Source organism: Felis catus, chromosome D2 (assembly GCF_018350175.1).
Source record: "Felis catus isolate Fca126 chromosome D2, F.catus_Fca126_mat1.0, whole genome shotgun sequence".
Taxonomy (NCBI): domain Eukaryota; kingdom Metazoa; phylum Chordata; class Mammalia; order Carnivora; family Felidae; genus Felis; species Felis catus.
This window is the reverse complement of record NC_058378.1, coordinates 46,604,086-46,630,780: the sequence shown is the minus strand read 5'-3', so window position 1 is coordinate 46,630,780 and position 26,695 is coordinate 46,604,086. Positions and strand designations below refer to the sequence as shown.

The 26,695-nt window shown below is 46.1% G+C and overlaps 1 protein-coding gene across 17 annotated transcripts in view; it reads right to left on the bottom strand.

Annotated features, from left to right (window-relative positions):
* WDFY4 (WDFY family member 4) overlaps positions 1 to 26,695 on the bottom strand; it is a 292,757-nt gene that overhangs the window by 171,614 nt on the left and 94,448 nt on the right. For 15 of the 17 annotated variants that reach the window (XM_045040305.1, XM_045040302.1, XM_045040303.1 and 12 more), the window contains 12 exons: positions 26,247 to 26,461; positions 25,317 to 25,411; positions 24,168 to 24,405; positions 23,904 to 23,980; positions 22,624 to 22,845; positions 21,762 to 21,940; positions 15,780 to 16,011; positions 14,280 to 14,425; positions 13,138 to 13,249; positions 12,246 to 12,436; positions 7,689 to 7,841; positions 1,505 to 1,578 (listed from right to left, as the gene is read on the bottom strand). In XM_045040305.1, coding sequence (XP_044896240.1) covers positions 1,505 to 1,578; positions 7,689 to 7,841; positions 12,246 to 12,436; positions 13,138 to 13,249; positions 14,280 to 14,425; positions 15,780 to 16,011; positions 21,762 to 21,940; positions 22,624 to 22,845; positions 23,904 to 23,980; positions 24,168 to 24,405; positions 25,317 to 25,411; positions 26,247 to 26,461 — 1,934 coding nt within the window. Of the gene's footprint in view, positions 1 to 1,504; positions 1,579 to 7,688; positions 7,842 to 10,732; positions 12,204 to 12,245; positions 12,437 to 13,137; positions 13,250 to 14,279; positions 14,426 to 15,779; positions 16,012 to 19,953; positions 21,299 to 21,761; positions 21,941 to 22,623; positions 22,846 to 23,903; positions 23,981 to 24,167; positions 24,406 to 25,316; positions 25,412 to 26,246; positions 26,462 to 26,695 lie in introns of those variants that run through there. The other 2 variants (XM_045040306.1, XM_045040307.1) reach the window with 2 other exon arrangements.

The window sequence follows — 26,695 nt, the reverse complement described above, 5'->3', positions numbered from 1 at the left end:
TCTCAGAAAACTCAGAACAAAGACAGCAGACTCGCGTGCGACCGCGGAGCACTCTCCAACAGCCAGGAGCGAGGGGCCCTTGGCGAGTCTGTCTGGGGTGTGTGCTCTTCCTGCCCGCCCCAAACCACAAAGTGGATGAACACGCCACTAGGAGTCAAAGGGGAAAAAGACAGAATTCAAGCATCCGCATCCCCCTTCTTAGGATAATCACAAATTCAATTTCCCGTAAGTTCTACTCAACCAAAGAAAACAGCTCCCAGGATAAATGTCCATCTTTAAGAAAACAACAAGTACAGAAAGAAAGTGGGAAAAGGAAAGAAAAAAAAAAAGGTGAAGGAGGGCGAATCTGGGTGGGTGGTTCCTTCTTGAACTGTCTTTTCAGTACTAACAGGACAAATTCTGCCAACCTCCACATCCCTGATACTGAGGCAGAACCAGCCCAGTTCTGTGTGTGGTTTGTATTCACAGCTCTCACTGTGTTTTGTGCTCTTTCTTATCATGGCACTAAGCAGCCTGTTTTTCTGTATTCCTTCTCCACAGGACTGTCTTGTTCCTCTTGAACTTCCAGCCCTGAGGAGCTGCCCAGCAGCCATCTTGCCGTCTGCCCACATGAAGCCAGCACGGAGGAAAGCATGAACAAGACAGGTGACAGGTCTCAGATGAAGTAGTGTGAGTGCCACCCGGCCACATGTGAAGATCTGCCCCGTTCCAATGTATGAGCCAATAAATTCCCCCTTTGTCAACCTTCCTTTTGCCCTCCCTCCTCCCTCCCTTCCTTCCTTAAGTTGGTTTGAGTTGTATTTCTGCTGCTTGCAACCAAAAGAGCCCTGAATGATTTAAAAAGTGACTTGGAGAAGTCATTTAGAGGGAGAGTGGGTTGGGAGGCAAACAGGACACAGAGAAGTGTTTTCCTTTGCTGGCCACATACACTGAGCCCCTGAGAGGGTGCGAGGCCCAAATCCACCAGGGAGACAGACTTGCCCCACATAAGTGAGCCACTGGGAAGGGCATTGCTACGACTGAATGTTCGTGTCCCCCCCAAAAATTCATGTGTTAAAACCTAACCATAGGCTTTGGAGGTACAGTCTCTGGAGGTAAACACATCCCCTAGTGATGGGATTAGCACCTTTATAAAAGAGATGCCAGAGAGCTCCCTCGCCCCTCCCACCAGGCGACACTATAGTAAGGAGACTGCTGTTAACCAGGAAGGGGGACCCTCCCCAGACACTGAATCTGCCAGTGATGTTGATGTTAGATGTTAGGCTTCCAGCCTCGAGAACTGTGAGAAATAAGTTTCTGTTGTTTATTCAGCACCCTGTCTATCATATTTTGTCACGGCAGCCCAAACAGACCCAGACAGACATGCTGTCACCTGGGAGTCCAGTGGTCTGGAAATGGGAGAAGGCCGTGGTTGCTGAGCCACTGGCTGTCCTGTCCCCTCAGTCCCCCTTCTTGGCATGAAGCCATTAGTCCTAGCCCCCCGCACCGCCAAAGCCCAGCCTACCTTGGTGATCGAAGGATTTCCACAAAATGGGAAAAGAGGGAGAGCTCCAGGTTGTCTGCAGAATTCATCCAGAGCTGGGGACAACAAACACACAGTGAAACCAAGACGTGTGTGAAGAAGGGATTCCAGGCAGTGTAAGCAGGTACAGAGCTGCTTAGGCAAGCTCCTTAGGCTTGAAATTCACTAACACAATTTAGCTGCTCAAGAATCTGACCCGCTCTCCCGACACCTAGAACTTAGAGGGTGCCTGCCCCGGGGGGAAGCTCAGACGCCATTCCTCTCCTCCCCATCTTTGCTGCTGCCCAGTGCTTCCGTGTGAGTCTAGATTTGAACCAAGGACACTCGCCCTCACCTCCGTCTGGCCCTCAGCCCTGCTGCCCGTGTAGCCGTACCCCAAACGCAGTTCATCCTCGCTGGAGCCTACAAGGCAAATACCAGTCTTCCCAAGTTAGAGATGAGAAAATAGAGGCTGAGACAGACCAGTTGAGTGACAGGCCCCACTCACCACTGGCAAGTGGTAGGACTGGAGTTAGAAGCTGAGTCTTGGCTGTCTGGGTTTATGCTCCCGCGACCACACACCCAACTTGTGCATGCATCAGTTTCTTCACTTCTTTCCTCCATAAATCCTGCAGCACCGCCCACACCTTCCCTTATACAGCTGCTCTGCGAGCTGTGCACAGAGGGGAGATGCACTGTGATTCTGAGAGTGAACTTTATCACTCAGGTCGTTATCATTCACAGTAAACAAAATACAGCGGCTAACCATCCTTCTGGGGCACAGTTGATGGCACGCCTTCATGTCTCATGCCTATTTCCTTTCAGAGAGCTTGACTATTTCTTACTTCTAAACACTGACATTTCCTAAGGCCCAGAATTAAAAAGGTTCCGACACGGGATTGCAAGAGTGCAATCATAGAGCAGCAAAGAAAGCTCACGCTTCTAAATGAGGCCATGTTCTAGAGGCAAGAAGTGCCCTGTAAGTCCTAAAACGATATCATTATCTGCATTTAGTAGCTAAGAAGAGTGAAGACTCAGAGAGACTAAGTAACTTGCCTGGCGCCCCACGGTTTCTAATTGGCAGAGGCTGGCTTCAAAGCCTGGTCTGTCTGACCATGGAGCCCATTCTCTTGTCTCTCCCCTGTGCTCCCCCCAGGCATCTCCTGCAGACAGTGACCCCTAGGGTCAATAATCGACCTCACTTGAATCAAGCAGGTGGCCATGGCTCCATCCTCTTACTTAAGAGTGAAAGCAAAAGAGCCTCAGAGGACCCAAGTTTATGAGGGGGCCCATGGAGGCAGAGACCACCCCTCTCCAGTCCCCAGGGCCCAGGACCACACATGCCACATAATGGGCACTTAATAAGGACCCATTAAATTTTTTAAAACAGTGAATGCAAAGTAAATCAAGGTAAAATAAGTGGATTGCTCTTAAGCCAGAAACACTAACAGATTTCCAGCCCCTGTTTCACAGTCACTACCCGGAACACACAGAGGAGGGCAGCTGCCATTTTGGAGAGCTGATGTGGGCTGATGTGGCCCCGGTAGGGGTGGCGGTAGGCAGGCATGGCACCCCAACGTGCAAGTCTGGAGGAGTCCAAGAGCCTAAACACGTGGAATAGTCACTCATGAAGGCAGTCACTGAACAAATGCTATGCCAGCGTCAGTGCCGGGAGCCGGGAGAACTGAGAAAGTCAAAGACTGAACCTAACAATCTTGTGTGTTCCTGAGTCCTTACCTTTCCCACAGAAGCATATCCCTGTTTCTGTTCCAGAGCACTGACAGTAAGAAGCTGCCATTGGAGGCTGCCTAGCTCTTTAGAAATTACATAATACCAACTACCTGAATTTTGGGAAACATGGATAATTGAACCTTTTGGTTGTTATCCTGTGTCACATAACCCCTGTACTAAGGACAGCACTGAGATGTCTGGATTAGATTTCTTTGAACATCAGATGGAGACCATGTCAAATTCTGCCCTCTCCCCAACCCCTGGGACCATCTCACTCTCAGAATGAGCTGGCCTGTCCCTTTTTTCAAGGAACCCAAAACCTCAACCTCCTGTCCCTCCACTGCTTCTCGACTTCCTGTCTCGCTCCTCCCTCTCAACTAGCTGCCTCAATCATTATGCATGGATCCCACACTTTCTCTTGTAACCCACTCTCTTGTCTCTAAACCTTCCCTCTCCTTTAAAGCACTTGTCCCATCAATAGCGACACTCTCACTGGTATTTTTAACCATCCTTTTCCACAGCTTCCTCCTCCTCAGCCTACAACCAGACTCAAGTCCCTTAAGTCTTGAAACTTCCTTCTACTCTCTTCTCCTTTTCTTCTATCTTGACTTCTACGGGGCTCTCCCCACCTCGCTTCTGACCCTACAATTTACCTTTCACCAGGCCTGTCAGTGACCCCCAGGTGACCTCCAAGTGACTTCCAAATTTTACACAATCTTACAAATTACAAAATCTACGACTTACGCATCCTCACTCTTACTTTACTTGATGTAGGCAGACATTTGTGAAAGACCTCTTCTTTTTGAAATTCCCTCCTAATCTTAAAATGTTACTTCGTTTCTTATTTATTTATTTATTTATTTATTTATTTATTTATTTATTTATTTTAGCTTCTAGTTGTTATGGGTTGCTTGTGTTCTTAACTCCAGCTTTAAAAGCACCAGCTTATCTAAGAGTTTATTCAGGGAGGGGTGGGATGGACCTCAAGGTCATTCCAGGAGCAGACAGTGGGGGGTGGTGGGTTCCTCCATTGGAAATTTCTGGACGGGGCTGCTGACTGAGATGCTTTGGAGCCAAGCTGCCAGAGCACAGCCACAGCACTCTAGAAGGTACAGATGTGCAGCCAAGGCATGCTGTCTTGTTTATCAGTATAGTGAGGTCATTTGTGCATATCTCCTTTCCTTTTGTGCACAGGGAGCCTATATTCCATGTCTGGCTGGCTTCCTCTACAACCCTTTCATCCATCTTCAGAAGCAGAACCAGGGCCCAATTCAATTAGCTAATATTTTATTTAGGATTTTTTTTAGCTATATTTATGAATAAGATTGGCCTGGACTTTTTCATTTCCCATACTGTCTTTTTTCGGTTCTGCATTCAAGATTAGCTCATAAAATAAGCTGGGAGTGCTCCCTTTCCAGTTTCTTGGAAGAGTTTATAAGGTTGGAATGGCCTGTTTGCTGACAGGTAGAACTTCCCTATAGAAACCCTGAGCCTGGACTTGCCTTGTGGATGTTGTTGGCTTGTAAGATTTTAAACGCGTGATTCTGTTATTTGATGGTTATGGGACCATTTGAGTTTTTACCTCTTTTCGAGTGAATTTTGAAAACAAATTTTCTTTGGAGATTGTTCAAATGAGCTAAGTGTTCACATTTATTGGCACAAAGTTGCTAATCCTATTTTTGCTACCTTTCTAATTGCACATTCCTCCGTGGTTATTCTTCCTTTCCTTCCTAATATTACTTCGTTGTGCCTCTCATTCCCCCCCCCTCCCCCACCTTGGCCAATCTCAACAAGTTTGTCTGTGTTATGAGAACCAGTTATTGGCCTTGCTGACATTTCTATGTTTGTTTCTTTCCTACTTAATTTTTTTCCTTCCTTCTTCCTCTGAATTTTGTTTTTGTTTGTTTTTTTGTTTGTTTGTTTTTTTAGGGTTTTTGTGTTTTTCTTTTTGTTTGGTCATCCTATCTTCTTGATCTAAAAGTTCTGTTCATTACTTTCAAGTGTTCTTTTTTCCAATATATACATTGACGCTTATAATTTTTTCTCCAAATCCAGCTTTCACCAGCCCCCCACAATGCACAGTACTTTTTTATACTGTGTTATACACAGTATTCCTTCCATTCAGCTCTATACCACTTCTAATATGAATGAGGAGCTTCATTAATCCTCCTCCTTATCCCACTGCCTTTGCCAAAATTTAGGTTTCAAAATTTTTCACCTGGATTTCTGTAGCAATCTCATGACCCACTCTCCCTGCCTGGGGCTCCTGCCACCAGAGTAATAGGCTTAAAATAAAACTGTCGTGTGGCATTTTAGTTAACCTCCTTGGATATCAGCAATTTAGCAAAACATATCAATAGTCTGAAAATTGCTTATAAAGCCTAATAATTCAACTTTGATCATTTACTCAAAGGAAATAGTTTTTAAACCAAGGGAACTGTGTGCACAAAAGTGCCATCTACAGTGACATTTATTCATATACGAATAACATAGCAGAATAATCTAAGACTTTGACAATAGGGGGATAGTGAAGAAACCAGGAATTTCCTATAAGACAGATACTATTCTGATTCAGAACAATACTTGCAAAAGTACAAAATAGATGTTTTTAAATGTGAAGTTCACATCTTTAACAAGCATTATTGGTGAGGGTCATTGAAGGAGTAATGATGGAGAGTTGAAAAGTGTTGCTAAAGCATAGGGCTTGCTGGGAGCCTATGAGACTATGAAAGGGGCATGACGTGAGGGAGTGGACCTCGAGTTCTTGACTGGATGGGTCTCACAAATATTCTTTTGGACTTTCAGTGACTGGGTGTGCAGCAATGCAGCACAGGTCGTAGGGGACTTCCTAGCACTAGTGTGCCTCTAATTTTATTCCCTGGCTCCTCGTATGTTCCTCATCTTCCTTTCCCAAGACCTATTTCCTCCCCATTTGCCTGTCCGTGGCCCAGGGCTTATGTCTTTGCCACTGTCTGGTTCTTAGAGTCCCAGACTTTGGGAGGTGAGCTATAGGTGGTGTTGTCCCTGTCTCTGCGTCTTGTAATGAGCTGTAATATTTACTCTTAACACAGGATCATTTGGAACAGGAGTTCTGAGGAGGAGAGTGAGGACTGTGCTAGACTTGAATGATGGTGTCTCCTCCAAGGCTGTAGGCTCCAGAGCGTCCTAATATTGTAAAATGTGAAGAGCAGACACGCGGGACATCAGTGTCTTTCCCTTTTCACTAAAAGTGTTTTAACCAAAACAAAAAAAAGGGGGGGGGGAGAGTCCATAATAAATGCTTTTAATGTCCATATTATGTGAGGAAAGGCGGGACTTAAAATAATATCTACACTATGATCGTGACTATGATATGAAAATACATGTATATTGTGCATAGGAAGTACAAAAAAGCAATGCCTTAAAAGTTGGCAAAGGCCATCTGGGTCTCAGAAACGGGAGCTTCCTCCCCTGCCCTACTTCTCTGTAATTTTAAGTATTCTACAATAAGCATATCATTTTTTTTAGCTTAAAAATATCCATTTGTAAAATACTTCCACAGACTCCAGCACGGATTGGCTAAAGCGCATGTCCTACAGCCTAGCATCTACAGCCTGTCTTGTCTCCTCCTCCAGCCTCACCTCTCCTTGCAACAAACAGCCCTCCAGGGACCCTCCAAGCCACTTGCTTTCAAATCCCCGTGGTTGTTTCTCATCCCTCCTGTGTGCAAATAGTGCCCACTCCACCTGGAACATTCCCCACTGAATGCACTCTGCCAGACTCAGCCCCAGAGTCCCTGAACGGGAAATCTGAATTGGCTGTGCTCTCACCCCACTCCCCAAATGCCCTGTGCCTGTCTCTCCATGGCACCTAGCACAGCGTAGTGTCAACTTGGTTATGTCCTGGGCCCAGGTGGCTGTGTGAAGAGGCTGGATCCTGGTTATCACCATGTCTCCAGGACATGGCTAATGCCTGACCCCAGTGGGCACTTAATAAATAGTCTTGTGAATGGAGCAATCCACCCAAAGTTCTGTGCAGTCCTCCTCTGTTAGCCTCAGGCCTACCCTCAGGGTCTCTCAGTCAGCCCTTGCAAGGAACATTTGTCAACAGCAAAGCACCATTCAACGGAACTAGGGGTATATATTTTTTAAACCTACGGTTTTAAGGCCCTTACCCAGATACTATCTGGTTTGACCCCCGCACCAGCCTGTGAGGGAGAGATGACGGTCTCCATTTCACACACTAGAAGACTAGAACTCAGAGAAATCAAGGGACTTGCCCAAGGCCGCACAGCCCATGGGTGGTAGGATTTAATTATAAAAAGGGCCTCTGGGCTCCAAAGCCGTTAAGGTTTTCCTTCTCAGGACCCTCCTGACTATTGAGGAAGCTGAGCTGCTGAGTTTAGAGGAAGCACCAGACTTTCTTTCCCATCACACACACCCACTCCTTCAGGGCTAATGACCAGTCTCCAGTTTACCTCAAAATTGCAGAGGATGTGTTGAAAGACACCAACATTGGTGACAAGAGAGGAGCCGAAGCCCAGTTCTGCAGTGCCGGCAATGGAGAGGATGAGCTGAAAACTTCGCTGGTTTAGGAGAGAGGTCTTTTTCCTCAGGAGGAAAGCCATTATCTGAACAAGTGAAAACACAAAGCGGTTTCCTCGTGAGTGCATCACTAGAACTCTTTCTCCGTCCCTGCTTATTCCCACCAGCACGTGTGGTCAACCCAGGCCGAAAGCCCTCTGCTCTCTGGTGCCACCTCCCTCGTCCCCACGATCCCAGAAGAAAAACACACACCAAATTTGTGGTGGCTTCCCCACCGGTGTCCACTTTCCTGTACTCGTGTGACTTGACCTCTCACTAGGGACCCCCTGCTTCTTCCCGAAAATCTCCTCCCGTGTTCGCAGAATGCTACTCTCTCTTGGTTTCCTCCTACATTTCTGAGTGTTCTTTTTCATTTTCCTTTACTGGATCGTGCATTCGTAGCCATCCCACAAACGTTGGCGTGTCACCAGGAAGCCACGCCTCCCCATGAGCTCAGCTGCACCATCACTTCAGGCTGCAGCCACCCGATGGACCTTTCTACTTACTGTGCCAGGCCCAGGGAATCAGCCACATGCCAACTTCCGTACGAGGACAGAGGTGATGGGGTCCCTGTGGCCCATACCCACCTCAGAGACTAATGAGATAGATCTTACGTAGACTCGTGTCTCTGTTGACCTCAGTCACACAAAAGTCAGGCTGCCTACCATCTCCTGGCATCTGGGTTCTCATCCATCTCATCCACAGCTCAGTTCCTAAGCCTGGATCTGACACTGCCCAGCCCTGTCCTGCCAGACATCGTCTCTAAAGGAAGTCATGCTTGCTGTTCTAAACTGTACATTTGTGTCCTCCCCAAATTCATGTGTTGAAACACTTTCCCACAGTGAAATGTGATCTGGAGGTGGGTCCTACGGGAGGTAATTAGGATTAGAGGGGGTCATGAAGGTGGAGCCTCATGGTGGGATTAGTGCCCTTCGAAGAGTCACAAGAGAGCTTGCCTCCTCTCTCCGATCTTTCCCATGTGAGGATCAATGAGAAGTTGGCTATCTGCAATCCAGAGGAGGGCCTTCACCCAACCGGACGATGCTGGAACCCTGATCTTGGATTTCCCCAGCCTCCAGAACTGTGAGAAATAACTTTCTGTTGTTTATAAGCCACCCAGTCTGTGATATTCTGTTATAGTAGTCCAGCTGCTAAAGGCAGCTGTGATCAGTGAATACTCAATATCTTTCCAGATTGCTCCAGCCACTTCTTGGATATATCTGAAATCTGACCACTCCCCACTCCCCCACCAAGACATAATTAGGATGGCGGAAGATTGAGAAAAATCACACATGCATGCTGACTGGTTTCGCTTGCAGTCACAGCGTCAAATGCCAAAGTAGCCCTCATTTAGCCTGGTGGCCAACTCTGTTTTTCTAGGAAGCTGGTGTTCTTCATGCCAAAGATGAGAATTTCAACTCTTCTCCTCTTTCCCCAACCTTGTCTGTTGAGAAGACAGAACCCATCAGACATGAACGCTCTCGTCTGCCCACACCAGATCTAAAGGGGCCTGTGTTGCATCTTTCTGGTCATAAGCAGGGTCTCCATCCGCAGAGCTTCTGGAACCCACCCCTCACCTCCTCAAGAACATGGCTCCATGGGATAGTTCTTCTAGCTTCATCCATCTCTTTCCTTTTCTCTTCTGTCACTTCCTCCCACCGACAAAAATTCTGTAGTATTTCTCATCTTAAAAAGAACCCTCTCTTGACTCCTAATCCTTCTAGTTTGGACTCCATTTCTCTACTCCTCTTTGTAGGTAAACTTCCAGAAGGCATTAATAGGCACACTCTGGCCCCATGTCCTCACTTCACCCTCTGTCTTCAACCCTCTTCAAATGGCTACTGCTTGTACCTATCCAATCATCTTGGAAAGGTCACCAGTGACTTCCAGGAGCCAAATCCAACAGGCACATCTCTGTCCTCATTTGCTTTGTTATTTATCAGCATTTAGTATTGTTTGACCCCACCTGCCTTCTTGAAATACTGCCTTCTTTCAGATTCTTCAACAAAACTTTCTTCAGTTTCTCTCCCCTCTGCTTCTCAATCTCCTTTGTTGGGTTTTGATCATATTTTCAGCCTGCACGTGGCTAGATCCTTATTGCTTCCTCCTCAGCTCTCCTCTCTTCTCTTCCTACTCCTTCTCTTTGGCCATTTCTTGAATGCCTTTGTCTGAAATATCATCATGATGGTATTGATGACTCTCACATTTATACCTGCAGCCCAGCTTGCCCCTCTAAGCTCCAGAGTTATCTGTCCCACGTGACATTTGACCTTTGATGTCGCACAGACATTTCAGATTTAGCATGTCCCAAATATCTTCTTTCCTTCCTGTCTTCAGCACTCTGGACACACAGAACTGACTGCTTTCCAGTGCTATCTGCCCACCCTTCCCACAAAGATCCCAAATCTTTCCAGGCCAGAAATGTAGTCTCATAGCATGCTGGACTCTCTCTCAGTCCCCTGTTCAAATCTCACCCTTCTGGCCCATCTTCCTTTGTGGTTTCAAAGGTCATTCTAAAGCATGAATCCTTCCATTTCCCTGTTCCAAGCCTTCTTATGATTGCTCATCCCTTCCAAGATAAAATCCACGCCCCTTGGAGTAGCAGAGTTCTGGTCATTGTCTGTCTCTCCATCCAGGTTATTGTGCACAGACCCATCATTGTCCTTCCTCCCCTCCACATGGAGGACACTGAACAGGATCCCTTAAGTGTTTTTTTTTTTATTTTTTTTAATGTTTATTTATTTCTGAGACAGAGAGAGACAGAGCATGAGTCAGGGAGGGGCAGAGAGAGAGGGAGACACAGAATCCGAAGCAGGCTCCAGGCTCCGAGCTGTCAGCACAGAGCCCAGCGTGGGGCTCGAACCCACAAACCGTGAGATCATGACTTGAGCTGAAGTCGGTCGCTCAACCGACTAAGCCACCCAGGAGCCCCAGGAGCCCTTAAGTATTCTTAATGTTAGTCTGGAACACTGTCCTTCTTTACCATGCTATGAAAATCCATCTTATAAAACTTGCCTGGATGCCACCTCATTTGAGAAGAGGATGATACACAAGTTTGGATAGAAATAACATATAGAGAGGTTCATGCTCTCGTGCTCTTAGGTCCAATCAGAAAACCAGCAAATGAATAAAGTAAAAGTCTAAAAGTAATTAAATTTACTCTTAAGCAGGCCATTTAATTGAAGACCCTTGTTTGCATTCACTGAGTCATTCCATAAAACCTTGTTGAGTAACTGCTGTGTACCACGTGCTCTTAAGGTAGACAAGCAGACCCGTCCTGCTCTCATGGGACATCTCCCTAGGGGCCTAGGGGGACAAAACAGACCACAAACATGACAAGTATATAGAGATCCTACCAACTGGCCATGCAGGTTATGAAAAAACAGAAAGCAAGAAAAGGTGTCTGGAAAGAGATGGGATAGGATGGAGGGAGATTCTCTTTATAAAGAGTAGTCAGAGAAGGCAAATAATAACAGTAATCTTGTTGCTTTACTCAAACCTGTCATTTCCCACCTGCCCTACCACTGTCCAGCCCTTCTTTCTGATATGCCCCGAAGACATAAATATTTGCAATATTTCTTTTGTAAAACATGAGAAGCGTTTTAAATTTCCCTCTTCTGTCTTCATTTGTAAAGGTACAATAAACCTGTGAATCTGGTGGGTTCTTTACTCAGATAAAGTCTTTGGGAATTTTTGTCTCACAATAATATGCTTTTTTTGTCCACCTTCTTAGACAGTGCTACAGAGTGAATGTTTTTGTTCCCCCCCCAAAAAAGAAAACGTTCATGTGTTGAAACCTAATCCCCAATATGATGGATTAGGAGAGGTAGAGCCCATGAGAGGTGATTTAGTCATGAGGATAGAACCTTTGTGAATGGGACTGGTGCCCTTATAAAAGAGCCTGCAGACCCGGGCATCTGGGTGGCTCAGTCAGTTGAGCATCCAGCTTCAGCTTAGGTCATGATCTCAAGGTTTGTGTGTCAAGCCCCACGTCGAGCTTGCTGCTGTCAGTCCGGAGCCTGCTTGAATTAAATCACCTCGTCCTTCACTACAATCTCTCTATATCATACAAGTAAGGAAACTGAGGCAGAGAGAGTAAGTAACTCATCCAAGGTTAAATAGCAAGTTTGAGTAAGAGGTAAGATTCAAACCCAGCACCTGGTTCCTCCACCTGGGCTCCTAGCCATTGTGTTAGGTGCAAAGTGAGTGGACCACAAGTGATTCTTGAATTCAGTGCAAGGTACAGGTATACAGACGAACATCCCTATTCTGATCAGAGCCCTTCTCTGCCTGGCCATTGTTTGGCCTTCTGCTGTGGTGACACTAGTCTCAAGACCCTTCCCTCTTGGCTTCCTTTCTCTAGAAGTTGCCGTGGAGGAAAGGTCCACTAAGGCCAGTGAAGCTCTTCCCTGCTCCCTGGGAATGACAGCCCACATGGGAGGTTGGATTACCTGGTACCCAGAGATGTGCTGCATCAGACGGTCACACATGACATTGCTGGTCAGGACAGAGTGCAGGACTTTCACGGCCGCATACATGGTGTGGTCGTCCGTTGCTAAGGAAATGAGGCCCAGGAGGATGGCGGGCCCACCAATGAAGTCCAGACTGCTGGCTGCTGGGATGGAGTGAAACACCCTTACACCTGTGTGGGACAAAGAGGCATTCCATCAATAGATCGCAGCTTCGGGGTTATGGCAAGTCCCCTGGAAGCCTGCAAGGGCAAGAGCTGCCAGTGTCCCTTCACAGCAGAAGGGCTCGTGCACACGGGACAGGCTGGGAGGAAGGATGGGACGTTTGTCAGTCTTAGCTCACTGAGAGATCCTGCACTAAGTTCTTCCTGGGTCACCAGAAGGCTGAAACATCACATGGGATTTCAGATCACTGCCTCTGTCTCAGTCCAGCGTGCTGGATGAGTCACATGCCCTCTGAGCCTCAATCCACTGGTTGCTCTGATAACCTGTGGCTTTTGTCTGCTCTCTAGATCCTGCGAGATTGGACCTTCGTTAACCTCCTGCTTTGCTCCTGGCAACCAGTAGTAACTGACTGTTGTTTTTACCCAAACAACCACAACCATTACTTCTGTCAAAAGACCCCACTGTGCCCACTAGATAGGTTCTGTTGTGCATAGATATCAGCCTGGTTAGTAGCTGAGTTCATTAACACCTGCCAGATACAGCAAGGTGAACTGGCTTCTATGTGATGTGGAAGGCCAGCTCTCTGACAGGGCTGACTCTCCAACTCTCACCCTCCCTGGATGGCCACTCAGACTTCTAGGCTGCACGAGCAATGACAGCCACACACCCATCTTCCCAAATAGTAGTAAAAGCTCAAGGCCTGACCTACCTAATTGGCCCACAGCCACAGCTCCAACGGTTCGAAGAGAACCTGACAGGTGCCCAGCACAATTTCTTAGCAAGAACACAGGCATGGCATTGTCACGGGATGAAATGTTCATCTAGAGAAATTGGCAACAATTAGTCCCAAGAAACTTTCCTGAAATGGAAGAGGTTTTGTTCTTGAGGTCCTGGAGGGGAGGCACCCGAGACCTGGTCCAGAGTTGGCACTCAGTAAGTGAAGGTCGGTGAATAAATAATAAATGAACCAACGTCAGGGAGACTGAAGCCGAACTTCAGGTTCCCGTGTCCTGCCTCCCAGTTGTGCCTTAATCATGCGGGAGTAGCTTTGGCTATGCTGTTGTGCCAACGATGTCCCACATGTCACAGTAAAGAGCTCATGAGGGCAAGGTGGGCCCAGGGACATGTGGAGGTGGAACAGTGCCACGAAGGCCAGGCTGCCTCCTTCCCAGTCCACATTGTCCAGTCTCGGCCCGCCCTGGCTTCACTAGTCTCAGAGGGCCAGGCGGATAGGAATCTGGGGTACTGTGTGGGGAAGGCACAGCTGTGTGCTCAACAGCTGTGATCTCTCCTTTCAGTAAAGGGACATGGCCTTCTTTCTGTGAGGGTGGAGAGAATGTCAACAAATCAGCTCAAATTTCTCAGCATTGAGCAAAAGAGCGCTCCGTGCAGGCATTAGGAAATAGTTCATCTAATGGCATCTTCATCTACAAACATGTCGGCTTGCTGTTTTGCAAGTTTGCTGTTTAAAATACACATGGCAACTCACAGAATATTTTGCAGTGTTGGGGGTTGGGGAGCGTGGTCAGTTGCATCCAGAAAAGGGAAGCTCAATCGTGTTTTCAGTGTCACAAAGGTTTTTCAAATTCCACTTGTTCCTGCTCTATAGTGAAGAATAAAGACTGCCTACTTTCCTCTCTGAGCAATTATAAACGAAAGGTTTAGTCTCGGGGGATGCTAATGGGTGGAGAGGCATACGATATTTTAACAAACCAAATGGGAAGCGTGCCTGTGCGTATCTGTCTACACATGCGCCAACACAAATCAGTGTTCACTTAAGCGCTGAAAACTAAAGCAAACCAGGAGATCAGGATTCCAAAAGGGGGCAACAGGTGAAGGCAGAAGTCGTACCTCCTTGGCAATCAGGCGGCTGTCCACCTCATTGTAAGTGTTTCTGATGTCCGTAACACTGGTGATGGAGGAGCTGGCTACGTGAAGGCCAAAGGAAACCCTTTCCTCTGCAACCAGGGGCGTCGCTTCTGTATCAAGGTCCTCTCCTAAAACAACACATCTTTGATCATCTCTACTCTCACTTTACAGAAAAGAAAGTACAACCTCAGGAAAATAAATATCTACGGCTATATGGTGAAGTCATCATTGAGGGACTATTTTATGTTGTTACGTTGTATGTTTGCATGTTGTATGTTTATATCACATGTTGGTCCCTACCTGTGCTTCTCTGACACTTACAGAAAACTGTGGATAAAACTCATAAGATTAACCCTACTATAAAATAGAGGCATTCAAGGTGTGAAATCACCTTGAGCTTGAGACATCTACCAAGGATATGCTATAACCTCACTCCCCAAAACCAAAATGCTAAGTGATAAGAAAGCTGACTTACAAAAAAAAAAAAAATGGGGACGCCAAAGTGGCTCAGTCGGTTAAGTACCCAGCTCTTGGTTTTTGGCTCAGGTCATGATCTCACGGTTCATGGGATGGAGCCCTGCATCAGGCTCTGCAGAGCCCGCTTGGGAATCTCTCTTTCCCTTTTCCCTTTCCCCCACTTGCTCTCTCTTTCTCTCTCTCTCTCTCTCTCTCTCTCTCTCTCAATATAAATAAATAAATATTTAAAAAGAAAAGAAAAAGAAATCTGCTGGGCTGAAAGCCCTAAAATTTTTGATGAGCTACATGCCATGGCGAACATTCCACTTGGAATGAGCACCTTGGTCCCTGGGTCAAGGAGAACCACACATGGTCCTAGAGCTGCATGGTCTGAATAACGAGTCAGCAAAATTTTGGCTCTAGACTTGACCTCATTGCATGGCTCTGGCCAGTACCATTTGCCATAGGAAATGGAAGCTTGAAGAAGACATGGGTCCTGGAGACAGAAACACTCAACAGTGTTCAATCGCCCTTCACAATGCACAAGGCTTCTGTACATAAATTCATTCATCATTCTTCCCAGATGGGAGCTGACCCCCTTGACTTAACAGAGCACAGAGAGCAGTACTCCCTGCTTGAACAGCCAGCAATCAATAATGAAAATGTGGATGTGTTTGTCTGCCTGTTTAATAATTGAAGACCACAGTATGCTTTAGTTAAAAAGCTTCTTCATTAAAAGGAATGCAACTTATTTATCTCATTCTCTCCTCTCTTTCTTTGCTGATGGTATTGCCTACCTATTCTCCTCCATTATGTGCTTCAGAGTTGAAATCCAAAGGATATTGTCATTTCCTTTTCTGTGACATTTTCTGTTGGGTTGTAAATTTATAATGATTCAATTACAGAGGTCTTCCCTAATGACTGACCTACACTGAGTTTATTTTTTATAAATATGCTATAAATAACTGGATGTCCATTTAATAAAATAATATCAGCAAGATCATTATAAATCAAAACACTCCATACCTTGGGCATGCACAGCTTGGAAGTTACCACAGTATCTTGGGCCAAGTTTGTTAATAACTTCCAGAGTGTCCACTGAGATGGCTTCTTCAAAGAGGTATGTAGGGCCAAGACGCCATATTAATGATGACTTTTGTTTCCAAACTCGAGGGGTAGAGATATATCCATAAACATCCACAAATGAAGATGGATCCATTGAAAGGAAAGGCCCTGGCAAGGCCTGGATGTACAACATCTGTTAAAATTAAAAGGGAGAAAGGGAGAGATTTAACCTCAGAATTAATCAAATAAACACCTATGGAGATAAAATGATATACCTTCTTCTCTCAAAGTAAAAGCTTATTATATCTACAAGCATTAAAAATCTCACTCTCAAAGCGGAGACACAGTGCAGGAAAACAGCTTACAAAATGCTGGTGGGAGTAAAAAACTGACACTGTGCTTTTGGAGACAAATTTGATAAGGAATATTAAGAGACACTAAAATGTTTATCTTTTTTGTTCCAGTCATTCCACTAAGAACCCAAATGTCCAGTATTGGCACATTCATTAAGTTTTATGTACTAAAACAATTATAGACATATCCAATTGGAAAGGAAGAAATAAAATTATCTCTATTTGCAGATGACATGTCCATGTGGAAAATTCCAAAGAATCTACAAAAAAAAAAAAAATGCCTAGAACTAGTAAGTGAGTTCAGCAAGGTCACAGGATAGATGATAAACACACAAAAGTCAATCACATTCTACAGGCCAACAATGAACATGAAGAGACTAAAATTAAAAACACTATCATTTACAACTGCGCAAAAGAAAATGAAATATTTAAGAAAACATGTATGGATTCTACATACTAAAAATTCAAAAAGGATGATGAAAGAAATCAAAGAAGACCTATGTAAATGGAGAGACATACCATGTTTCTGGATAGCAAAACTCAACACAGGGAAGATATCATTTCTCCCCAAAATGATCTATAGATATAATTCAGTTCCCATCAAAATGGCAGAAGGTTTTTTGTAGACACAGACAAGTTAATTCTAAAATTTGTATCTGAATAGCTTAAACAAATAGCTTAATTCTTCTTTTTCAAAAATTAACAATGTTTTTGATCATCTTTTTTGAAAGAGAAAAATTAAGTGGGAGACACCACTCTAACCAATATTATTACACAGGCTAGCTTATTACATAGCTATAATAATTAAGATAGTGTGGTATCGGTAGAGTTCTAGTCACATAGATCAGTAGAACAGAATATAGAATCTGGAAATACACCCAGACAAATGTGCCCAACTGATTTTTGATGAAGTTTCAAAAGCAATTTAATGGAAGAAGGACAGCCTCTTCAACCAATGGTGCTGGAATAACTGGGCATCCATAGGCAAAGAAGTGAACTTCAACCTAAACTTTGCAGTCATAAGAGGAAAATTTGATGAATCCTTCATCAAAATAAAAACTTTTGTTCTGCAAACTCCTATGGGAAAGAAGATGGAAGACAAGCTACAGACTAAGAGAAATTCTTTGCAAATCATACATCGAAGGACTAGTATCTAGAATATATCAAAAACCTCTAAAACCCCAGAGGAAAAAAACAATCCAATTAGAAAATGGACACAGAACATGGGCAGACATCACTTAAGAGGTTACATAAATGGCAAATAAGTGCTTGAGAAGATTTTTAATCTCATTAGCCATGAAAGGAGTGCAAATTAAAAACACAACATCACTATGCACCTATCAGAGCGGCTAATCTGAAAACCAGTGACCACTGCAAATACAGAGAAACCAGATTGTTAATCCATTGCTGGTGGGAAATGTAAAATGGTACAGTCACTCTGGGAAAATCATTTGGCCATTTCTTATAAAAAGTAAACACACAATTACCTATGACCCAGCAACTGAACTCTTAGGCATTTATCCCAGAGAAATATGGACTTAAGTTCACACAAGAACCTGTATACAAATCTTCATAGCAAAACAAACAAACAAACAAAGATAAAAAACAAAAAAAGGAAAAAATGTTCATAGCATCATTATTTGTAATATCCCCAAACTGGAAACGGCCCGGATGTCCTTCAATCAGTGAATGGTTATATAGCCAGGTCATGAAAAACTACTCAGCAATAAAAAGGAATTAATTATTGGTGCACAGCAACAATCTGGATGAATTTCCAGAGAATTATGTGGATTGAAAAATCCAACCTTGAAAGATCATACACTGTACAGTTTCATAAAAATAATATCCTTGAAATGACAACATTTTAGATTATTGTTTTCCAAGGTCAGGGACAGGGATAGGGGAGAGAGGTGTGGGTGAATGGGAGTGGCTATAATTTTTATAAATGGGCAACACAAGGGAGCATTGTGGTGATGTAAACATTCTGAATCTTGGCACGAGTCATGGATGCAAAAACCTACACATGTGATAAAACTGTGTGGAACACATACGCATATATACAAGTATAAATAAAACTGGGAAATTTGAATAAAGTAGCAGATTGTATCAATAGCAAAATTGGGTTATGAAATTGTTCTAGGGTTTTGTAAATGCCACCATTAGGGGAAAACTAGGTAAAAGTGCACAGGATTTCTTGCTATTATGTCTTACAACAACATTTTAGTCTACAATTATCTCAATAAAAATTTCAATAAAAGAAAAGAAAAATAGTTAAGAGTATCACAAATTTTAAAATGATAATTTCTCATTTTCTAATTTTTTTTCGTCTTTTAGTATTTATTTTTGAGAGAGAAAGAGACGGAACGCGAGTTCGAAGGGGCAGAGAGAGAGGGAGACAGAGATCTAAAGCAGCCTCCAGGCTTTGAGCTGTCAGCACAGAGCCCGACTGACACGGGGCTCAAACTCACAAACAGTGAGATCATGACCTGAGTCAAAGTTAGCTGCTTAACCGGCCAAGCCCCCAGGAACTCCTACAATGATAATTTGAAAGCTTATGTTGGTAGACTTAACTAATAGTTAAAACTAGCTAAGTAATATACAAAAGTTTCCACACAATAAAGTTGCAACTACTTTTTTAAAGGGAAAAAACTGAAAGAAATTACAAACTATGGTAAGATAGAAGGAATGCAGGCAATATTTCATCTTTGCTCTATTTTTTAGTTATTTCAAAATGTGTTTATATTATTTTTTTATAATGACTATAAAGTCACCACATCTATGCATATGTATGTAAATACATATTTTTCAAAGGAAAGGTCACACAATTTCAGAAATATTCTTTTACTCCCTATCAATTAAATGAGATTTTCAAACAAAAACAAACCAGGTTTTCAGCCACCAGCCTTGCCTAAAGTGAAGTCCACTGTGCTGTCCTCTCTTCCCTCCTTTCAGATAGGAACTTCTGTCTCTCCCACCTGAAGCTCTGCCCCCCTCCTGCAATCCAGCTTGCATTTTTGCCAAAATCATAGCGCATTTACTCACAGCACCATTCGGATTGATTTATAAACATAAAATGTCTTAAATTGCTCCCACGTCATTTTGCTCGTTCAGGCTATTGAAATACTCCCCACATTTCCAAACTTAACTTAGCTGAACTTAGAAATTAATAGAAAATCTCTAACATTAGAGAACAATCCTTAAGCTGGGTCATCCCCAAACTAAGCTCTCCCATCTTATTCTTATCCAGCATATGTCTGCATCTAAACACAGGCCTTCATGTGTACCCCAGTTAAATTTCATTTGCTGATCCTGAACCAACTTGTTGAGATCATCTTGGAAAGTCAACTCTGTCTGACTCAACCCTTGGTCATTCTCCACGTATTTTTGGCATATCCCCATGACATCACACTACTGCCAACCTCCCTCCTGACTGGCTTCGGTTTAGGTGGTCCCTTGAGGCCAGATGTTCATCCATGTACCAGGTCACTCAACTACACTATCAATCCAGTCCGTGTTCCTCCTTGTGGCCTTAAATGCAATGCAATTCATCAAGTATTTATTGCAGGCTTACCATGTGCCTGCCCCTGTGCTAGGTGCGAGCAAACACCACTAGGACTTGCCTTTAGCCTCAAAGTACATGAACTATTTCACAGAATACCAACCTATTCTGTAAAACAAGGCAGAATACCAACATGTTTTGCAAAAAAAAAAAAAAAAAAGGTTGGGGCGGGGGGAAGCCTCCTCTATAATCATGCCTAAACAGATAATAACAAAGACACTGTGCAACCACAAAAGTAACCACCCTTCCCATCCTGGCTAACATGAGTTAGCTTTCTCTCCAAGAACAACTCTAACCTGCTCCATTATTCCTACTTCCTGGATACAAGTTCTGAACATGCACGGACATCAAACTCCGTCTTTCTGACGGCACCCGGTTGAGAACAGACCAACCTCCACTTCTTTGAACCCTCCCCAAAATCACCTTAAATAAGCGCAAATCATATATGTTCCTTCCAAGTCCCTGTTACCCCAGGGAGTAGAGTGTCTTGCTACATCAAGCTTAATAAATCTAACTTCTGTTTTGTACTATATGCACACTCCCGAAGGTACTGATTGGTGGTCATGGACAATTCCTGGCATCTAAAACAGTTCCTAACATAGAATACGTGCTCAAAAAGATTTAATAAGGGAAAGAATGAAGGAAAGAAGGAAAGAAAGGAGGGAGGGAGGCAGGGAGGGAGGAATGGAGTGAGGGAGGAAGGAAGGGGAGGAAGGAAGGAAGGAAGGAAAGAAAGAAAGGCCGGTATTGTCAACGATTGGAGAAAAGAGTTAGCTTCTTGTTTTGAAAAACCTATTTTTGTTAAGTTCCTGCTGAATCCTTCTGGTTACCACTGCCTTTATTTGATAAGACAATTGTACCTGATGACAGCATCGAATTCATCTTTAGGTGTTGTATTGAATTTAGGTTGTTCTACCTTAATGATTCTCAACATGGGGTGATTTGGGGGCATTTGGAAATGTCTGGAGACAGTTTTGGCGGCCACAACTGGGGAGAGAGGGATGCGATGGCATCTAGGGAGGCCACAGATGCTGGTAAGTATCATACTATACATAGAATGGGTCCCTACAACAAAGAATTATCGAGCCTCAAATGCCAAACTATCGAAATGAGAAACCTATTCATCTAAGGTCATCCATTCTGGCTAAATGTTAGAATCATCTGAGAGGCTCTGAAAACATCACCAAATTACCCCGCACCCAGAGATTCTGTTATGATTCATCTTAGGAGCAACCTGCACAACAGAACTTTAAAAATACTTTCCAGGTGATTCAAGAATGCAGCCTAGGTTGAGATGCTCTCTCTGGAACCTGGGTGCCACTCTGGCTGCATTTGCCTTTTGTTGTCTTCTGGGCGCTTCTCTCTCTGACTTCTTTGGGGATCTCCGACAGTGGGTCCTGGAGCACTCCTGCCATGTCCCTCCTCTCCCAGCTTCCTCTGCCTTATGCCTCAGGACTTCAGGTGACTCTAACTGGCAGTGACGAGATACTTCCTCCAGCTATGTGTTCACATTCCATTGCCTTCTTTGTGCAGGGAATCATCTCTTCCTCATCATCCTTGCTGTAAATCTGGCAAGAGGTATTGGTGTCTTTCAAGCTCTAGCGCCTGACTCCCAAGTATGGTGGAAGGACAGTTGTGTTAGATTCACCACCAAGCTTCTTGGAAAAGTAGAACCTGATACCCCCACGCAGACTTTCCTAGGGAATCCATAACTTAAACTGTGAAAAGCCTCATTCACTCTGGGAATTTATATTCTCTTATGACTACTCTGATGTCCACGTTTCACCTTCTGATCTGGTTGTGTAGCTTTCACTCCATTTTCTGAAGGGTTTTTGTTTTATTGTTTCTTTGGGTTTTTCTTATGCATGAGTTCAGCCAAGTGTACTGGACGCCAAAGGGGAGTTTCATTAGATACTGACCCCGCCCCCTCCCCTCGCCAAATGAAAAGGACCAACTGACCTGAGGCCGCTCCAGAGTGGTGCAGCCAGGAAAGCATTGTGGGGCAAGTGGAGCTCGGGGCAACTAGCTCACCTTGGCTGAGCCAACGATCTGTCCATCCAGATAGGTGGAAACGGTACAATTCCTTTTCATTTCCTTGGTGACAACCACAGCCAGGTGGTGCCACTGACCACAAGCCAGCAGCTGGCCACACCTGACCCGAAGCTGGCATCCAGCAGAAGGCTCAGGATCATCCTCGGGTTCCATGATGTCTGCAAGAGACCACAAACACCACACCCGGCATGTGGCGCCATGCTGCAGCAACCCAGGAGAACAGGGCCTCGTGCGGAGGCCTCGACCCCCTCATAAAATAATGATGACAGCAGCCACCGTTGCTTGAGGTCTTGCCTTGTGCCAGACATGGGTTTAAGAACTGTTAGAAATGTCACTTCAGGTTTTTTGGGGTTATTGTTTTGTTTTGTTTTTCACAACAACCCTTGGAGGCAGGTGCTATCACGACTCTCATTCACCAGCCTGAGGCACAGATGGGTTAGGTAAGTTGCCCAGGGTCATGGAGCAAGTAGTATTCAAGTCCAGGAGTCAGATTTTGCGGTCTACCCCGCACTGGACCGCCTCTGTAGCCATGCACACTTGCCCTACAGTCCTAAGAAGGAGGGGGGAGTAAGCAGTTGTGCTCTGTGCCCATGATGCCAAGGCACCCCTGGGGTGTCTCCCTATGAAACAGTGACACTCTTGGGGAACATAAGAAGAACAGGCCATTTCTGGCCATCACAGAGGGATGAGCTTAGACAGCCAGGCTGAGCTCTAAATGGCAGAGCCTGGACCAGCCACCAGCCACCAAAGGAGGGTTGGGTTCCTGGGCTCTTGTGCCAAAAGCTGCTGAATTAGCCTCATTCTCCCCAAGTATAGGTGAAAACAGCTCCCAACGCCTTACCCAGGGACTGAAATTCTTTCTCTTCTGTAGACACAACTAAGGAGAGGTCGTCCGGGCACAGGCTGACAGAGAAGCAGATGAAGGGTTGCTCAGTCCTGGTCAGGTGACGCACCAAGGTTAGGAAGCGCAGAGGGTGGCCCTCAGTGACTGTGCTGTGCCTGCTGATCAGGAACCAGCAGGAGAAGGTCAGGCCACCAAGTGGAGGGAACGATCTGGCAGCACCTGGAGTCAGAACAAGCATGCCCTTAGAACTTCTCTGCCTTGGAATCTTGTCTAGACTCACTGTGGCTCTGAATCTGCCCAGAGGTGGCCCTACTGTGTCCAGCTCTGTGCCTCACCTGACTCATGCCCACTTTATGTCGACCCCATGCCGCAGAAGCTTGTCCTCTTTTTCATACTCGCATATTCCCACCAGGACTTGAGTGTAGATCCCCAAAGCCTCTCTCCAATTCTGTCCCACCTATTATTCCATGCCACCTTGCCAAGGGAAGGGGTGCATAACCCTGAGATCGGTCATCATTGGCCCACTGGTCAGCTGATCTAAAGCTGGGCAGTGTGCTGTGAGAGGCAGGGGACACCAGCCTTACTCAGCTGAACCTTGTATGGGGAAGCCTCCACTGTAGGCAAACCCACGCCCTCCTGCCCTGTAACAGGGTTACAGTGCAGAGCAGGCCCACTGTCCTCCATGAATAAGCAGAATCAGACTTGGTGCCCCATGTTGCGCTGTGAATGCAATGGCTCCTCAGCGCCCACCGTTCCAGAGAAACCCAGGTTCTTCTAACTGAGGGTGCTTAGCTCCGGCGGCACCGGGTTCTTGCCCTGTCCTTCCCAGGCAGTTTTTAGCCGAGCACAGCAGTGCACAAAGCCTGCTAGGGCCCAGGTCAATCAGATGGCCATCCACATAGAACTTATATTCTTCTCTAGAAAGAGTCCTAAGGCGGGGTAAGGTGTTTGTTTCGACTTTTGTCAATCACTGACAAAATGAATCCAACGCAGACTCGGACATCAAATCACCGAATGAGCCTATCAGTGTTCACTGAGTCCCTACTCTATGCAGAGGCATCGGACGGGCCCTTGGGACACATAATAAACAGGATCCTCCCGCCCTAAAACAGGCATGACAAACCGGAAGGATGACTCCTCTACAGATATACAGAAACAACAAAGACTCACACTTTCTTGAAATGCCAAGCGGAATCTGAAATCAAGGCTCCCTAAGCACTTATTCTGGGGTAGGGTGAGGACGGCTCAGCAAGCTAAACCCCCTGAGAAACACCTACCTGTCCCGATCCCTCCAGAGACCAGATACTCTGTGCTGGTTCCCATAACTGTAGACACAGTCGGAATAAACAAACAGCTGGAAACAGAAAAGTATCTCAGATCATTGAACCACAAACCAACTTCTGGCCATGACATATCCCCTCTGTCCCTCTGCAGGGACCTCACTCTCTCTTACACCATGAGGACAGAAAGCAGCTGATGCTGTTACAAGGGCCCTGGGAAATTAAAAAAGTGCATTCCAAGCATAAGGAAACGTGTTGTACCCATAGCCTTCCACAGACATGTCAAATTCCACAAATGATGGAGCCAGGGCCGCCTTCTGAGGCTGCAGGTTGCGCGGGGAGGTCATGGAGATGAGGCTGAGTGAAGTCTGAAGGGCAGTGGTTGAGCCCTGGGACGTCCTCGAGGATCTGAGGGCCTGTGTGACTGCTGAGCAAGGGTCAGCCCCCGGGGCAGCTCCTACGGGACCCTCAGCAGTCCCTGCTTCTGCAGCCTGGGACCCTAAGGCAACATGCAAGAGAAGAGACATGTCCCTGTTCAAGCATATCTGCTCTTCTGACAACAGCCTCGATGCTTCTGCCACAGCCCTGAAGGAGGGCTCCACAGTGTCACAGCACTTCCTGACCCCTGTGAAGCAGCTCTCTACTGACTTAGTAACCCTGAACTGCAGCAACACTATGTCCCTCCTCGAAACTTCTTTTCCCTTAATCCCATCATTCCCCACAAACCCCCAGCTTTCCAGCGCACCATTTTCTGTTGCCATCATTGGCTTGCCCCACTGGCCGTCACTCACTGACACTTTGTCCTGGCTCCCTGAACTCCCCGCTCACAGCAGCCTGTCTCTTTGAAAGCTCTGCTCCCCTCCCCTGATTGCCAGGATCAGCTGAATCTCCATCCATGTTCTTCAATTATGTGATCCACACTCAACCTGCCCATAGCTTTCTATTCTTTAAGCCGGTCCCTGGAGTCAGCAGCCTCCCAGGTACCAGGACTGATACTAGGGGACCCACCCAATGCTTTGGCCTCTTGACCACCCAACTGTCCCCTGAGCTGTGAGCTGTGCAAAAAACCATCACTGGCACCTCCATCCAGGTGCAGCTCTGGGTATTCTAGCATGCACTGTATCATGAAGGAAACCCTATCGCTCTTTCCATGATCTGGGACCAAAGGGGCCAAGGGCACGCTCAGCATCACCTGTCTTATATGAGGATTGAGATCATCCTTTTCCTTCCAGATCTGGCCTTTCTCCAGGGACCACCAATCCTGCTTTTCCTCATTTGCTCCACTGAGCAGCGGGCAATACCATTTTTTAAATCTGTCTGCTTCCCACCTGTTGTGAAGGCTCCCTTCTAAGGAATGCATATTCTTTTTAATTCCCATTAACCTGTTCCTGTTCTTTCCTCCATCCTCACCTGAGCCTCCAGAGTCCCCTCTGTGGACACAAGATGAATGGAGGATTTTCGTTGCAGCCGACGGAGGTGGGGGAACTCCAAGACCTAGAAACTGTCTAAGCATCAGAACATGCAAGAGAAACAAAATGAAGACCTTTTATGAACAGAAGTGTTCTCCAGCTTCATCCGAGCACTTTCCCAAATCTCAGTGCTCCCTGATGCCCTCCTCCACTTTCCTTCTCTCTGTTTGGAAAGCGTTTCCTTAAGCCATGCAGAAACAGAGGGAGACTGGCCTGGCACCCAGACCACAGAGCTGGCGCCTTTAGGTGTCTTTGACCAGCTAGCAGCCTCAAACCAGATTTGGAAGAGAGAAGAAGGAATTTGTCCTACTCCGTTTTGTGTCTGCTCCGTTTGTCTGCTCTGTGCCTCTCCCTCCTGCTCAGCTTTCCAGGCACCAGGTGGCTTCACGGAGGGGCTGCCAGCAGGAAAGCTCCCATAGGATACAAGGGAGCACCGCTTCTGTCCCCCTCTCTGTCGGGAGTCTCGGCCACTGCTCGTCACACCAGCCTGGCTCCTACAGCCTCACCCCTTGAGCAGTGAAGTCCTCACAGCCCCCGCCCTTCTCAGTTCCCGTAGCTTTGGCATTATCCACTGAGCATCCCCCACCATGCGATTCTGGGTTGTCTGCAGGACCCTCTGAAGGGTCCCCTCTCTCCGAAGACCACAGCTCCACGGGAGGGGCTGTGTCTGCTTTGTGGGCCTCCTCACTGCCCGTATGCATCCAGGGTTCCTCCTGGACTCTCGCTGTCCAATGCTGGGAAGGGCCACACCCTGCACGGGGGGGGTGCAGGAGGGAGCATGGGGACACCTGTGCCGTGTACTCCTACTGTCCACTGGGCCTGAGCACAGCTGCCAGCAGCTCAGCAGTGTTTAATGATCGGCACACGGTACCTTAACACGTCTGGTTCGATGGCTTGGGAGGCAAGTTTTTCAAAAATCCTGATGAGGCCTGAGTGCAAGGGGCTGGTGCTGGTGGTCAGGGCCCTGCGGCAGGAGGCCACGAGGGTTCTAAGCATCCCCGCCTCACACATGACCTGCCGGTTCTTCTCCGATTTCACCAGGGACTGGATATGACTGGCCACGGAGCACTGGATCTCCTGGGAAAGCTAAGAGAGCAAAAGCAAACAGTGAGCCCTGGAGGTCAGGACGTTTTGTGGGCAACTTTGATAGGCCCCCAACCAGGCCCCAAATTGGTGTGCGGCCAGATGCCTGCACCCACACAGCCTGTTCTAACTGTACTCTATATCGGGGGTTCTCAGATGTGCCCACTTCTCGTGCAATGGGAACCCCAGAGGCTGGTCTGTGGGAGGATGGGGGCCACTGAGGTCAGCTGCCAAAGA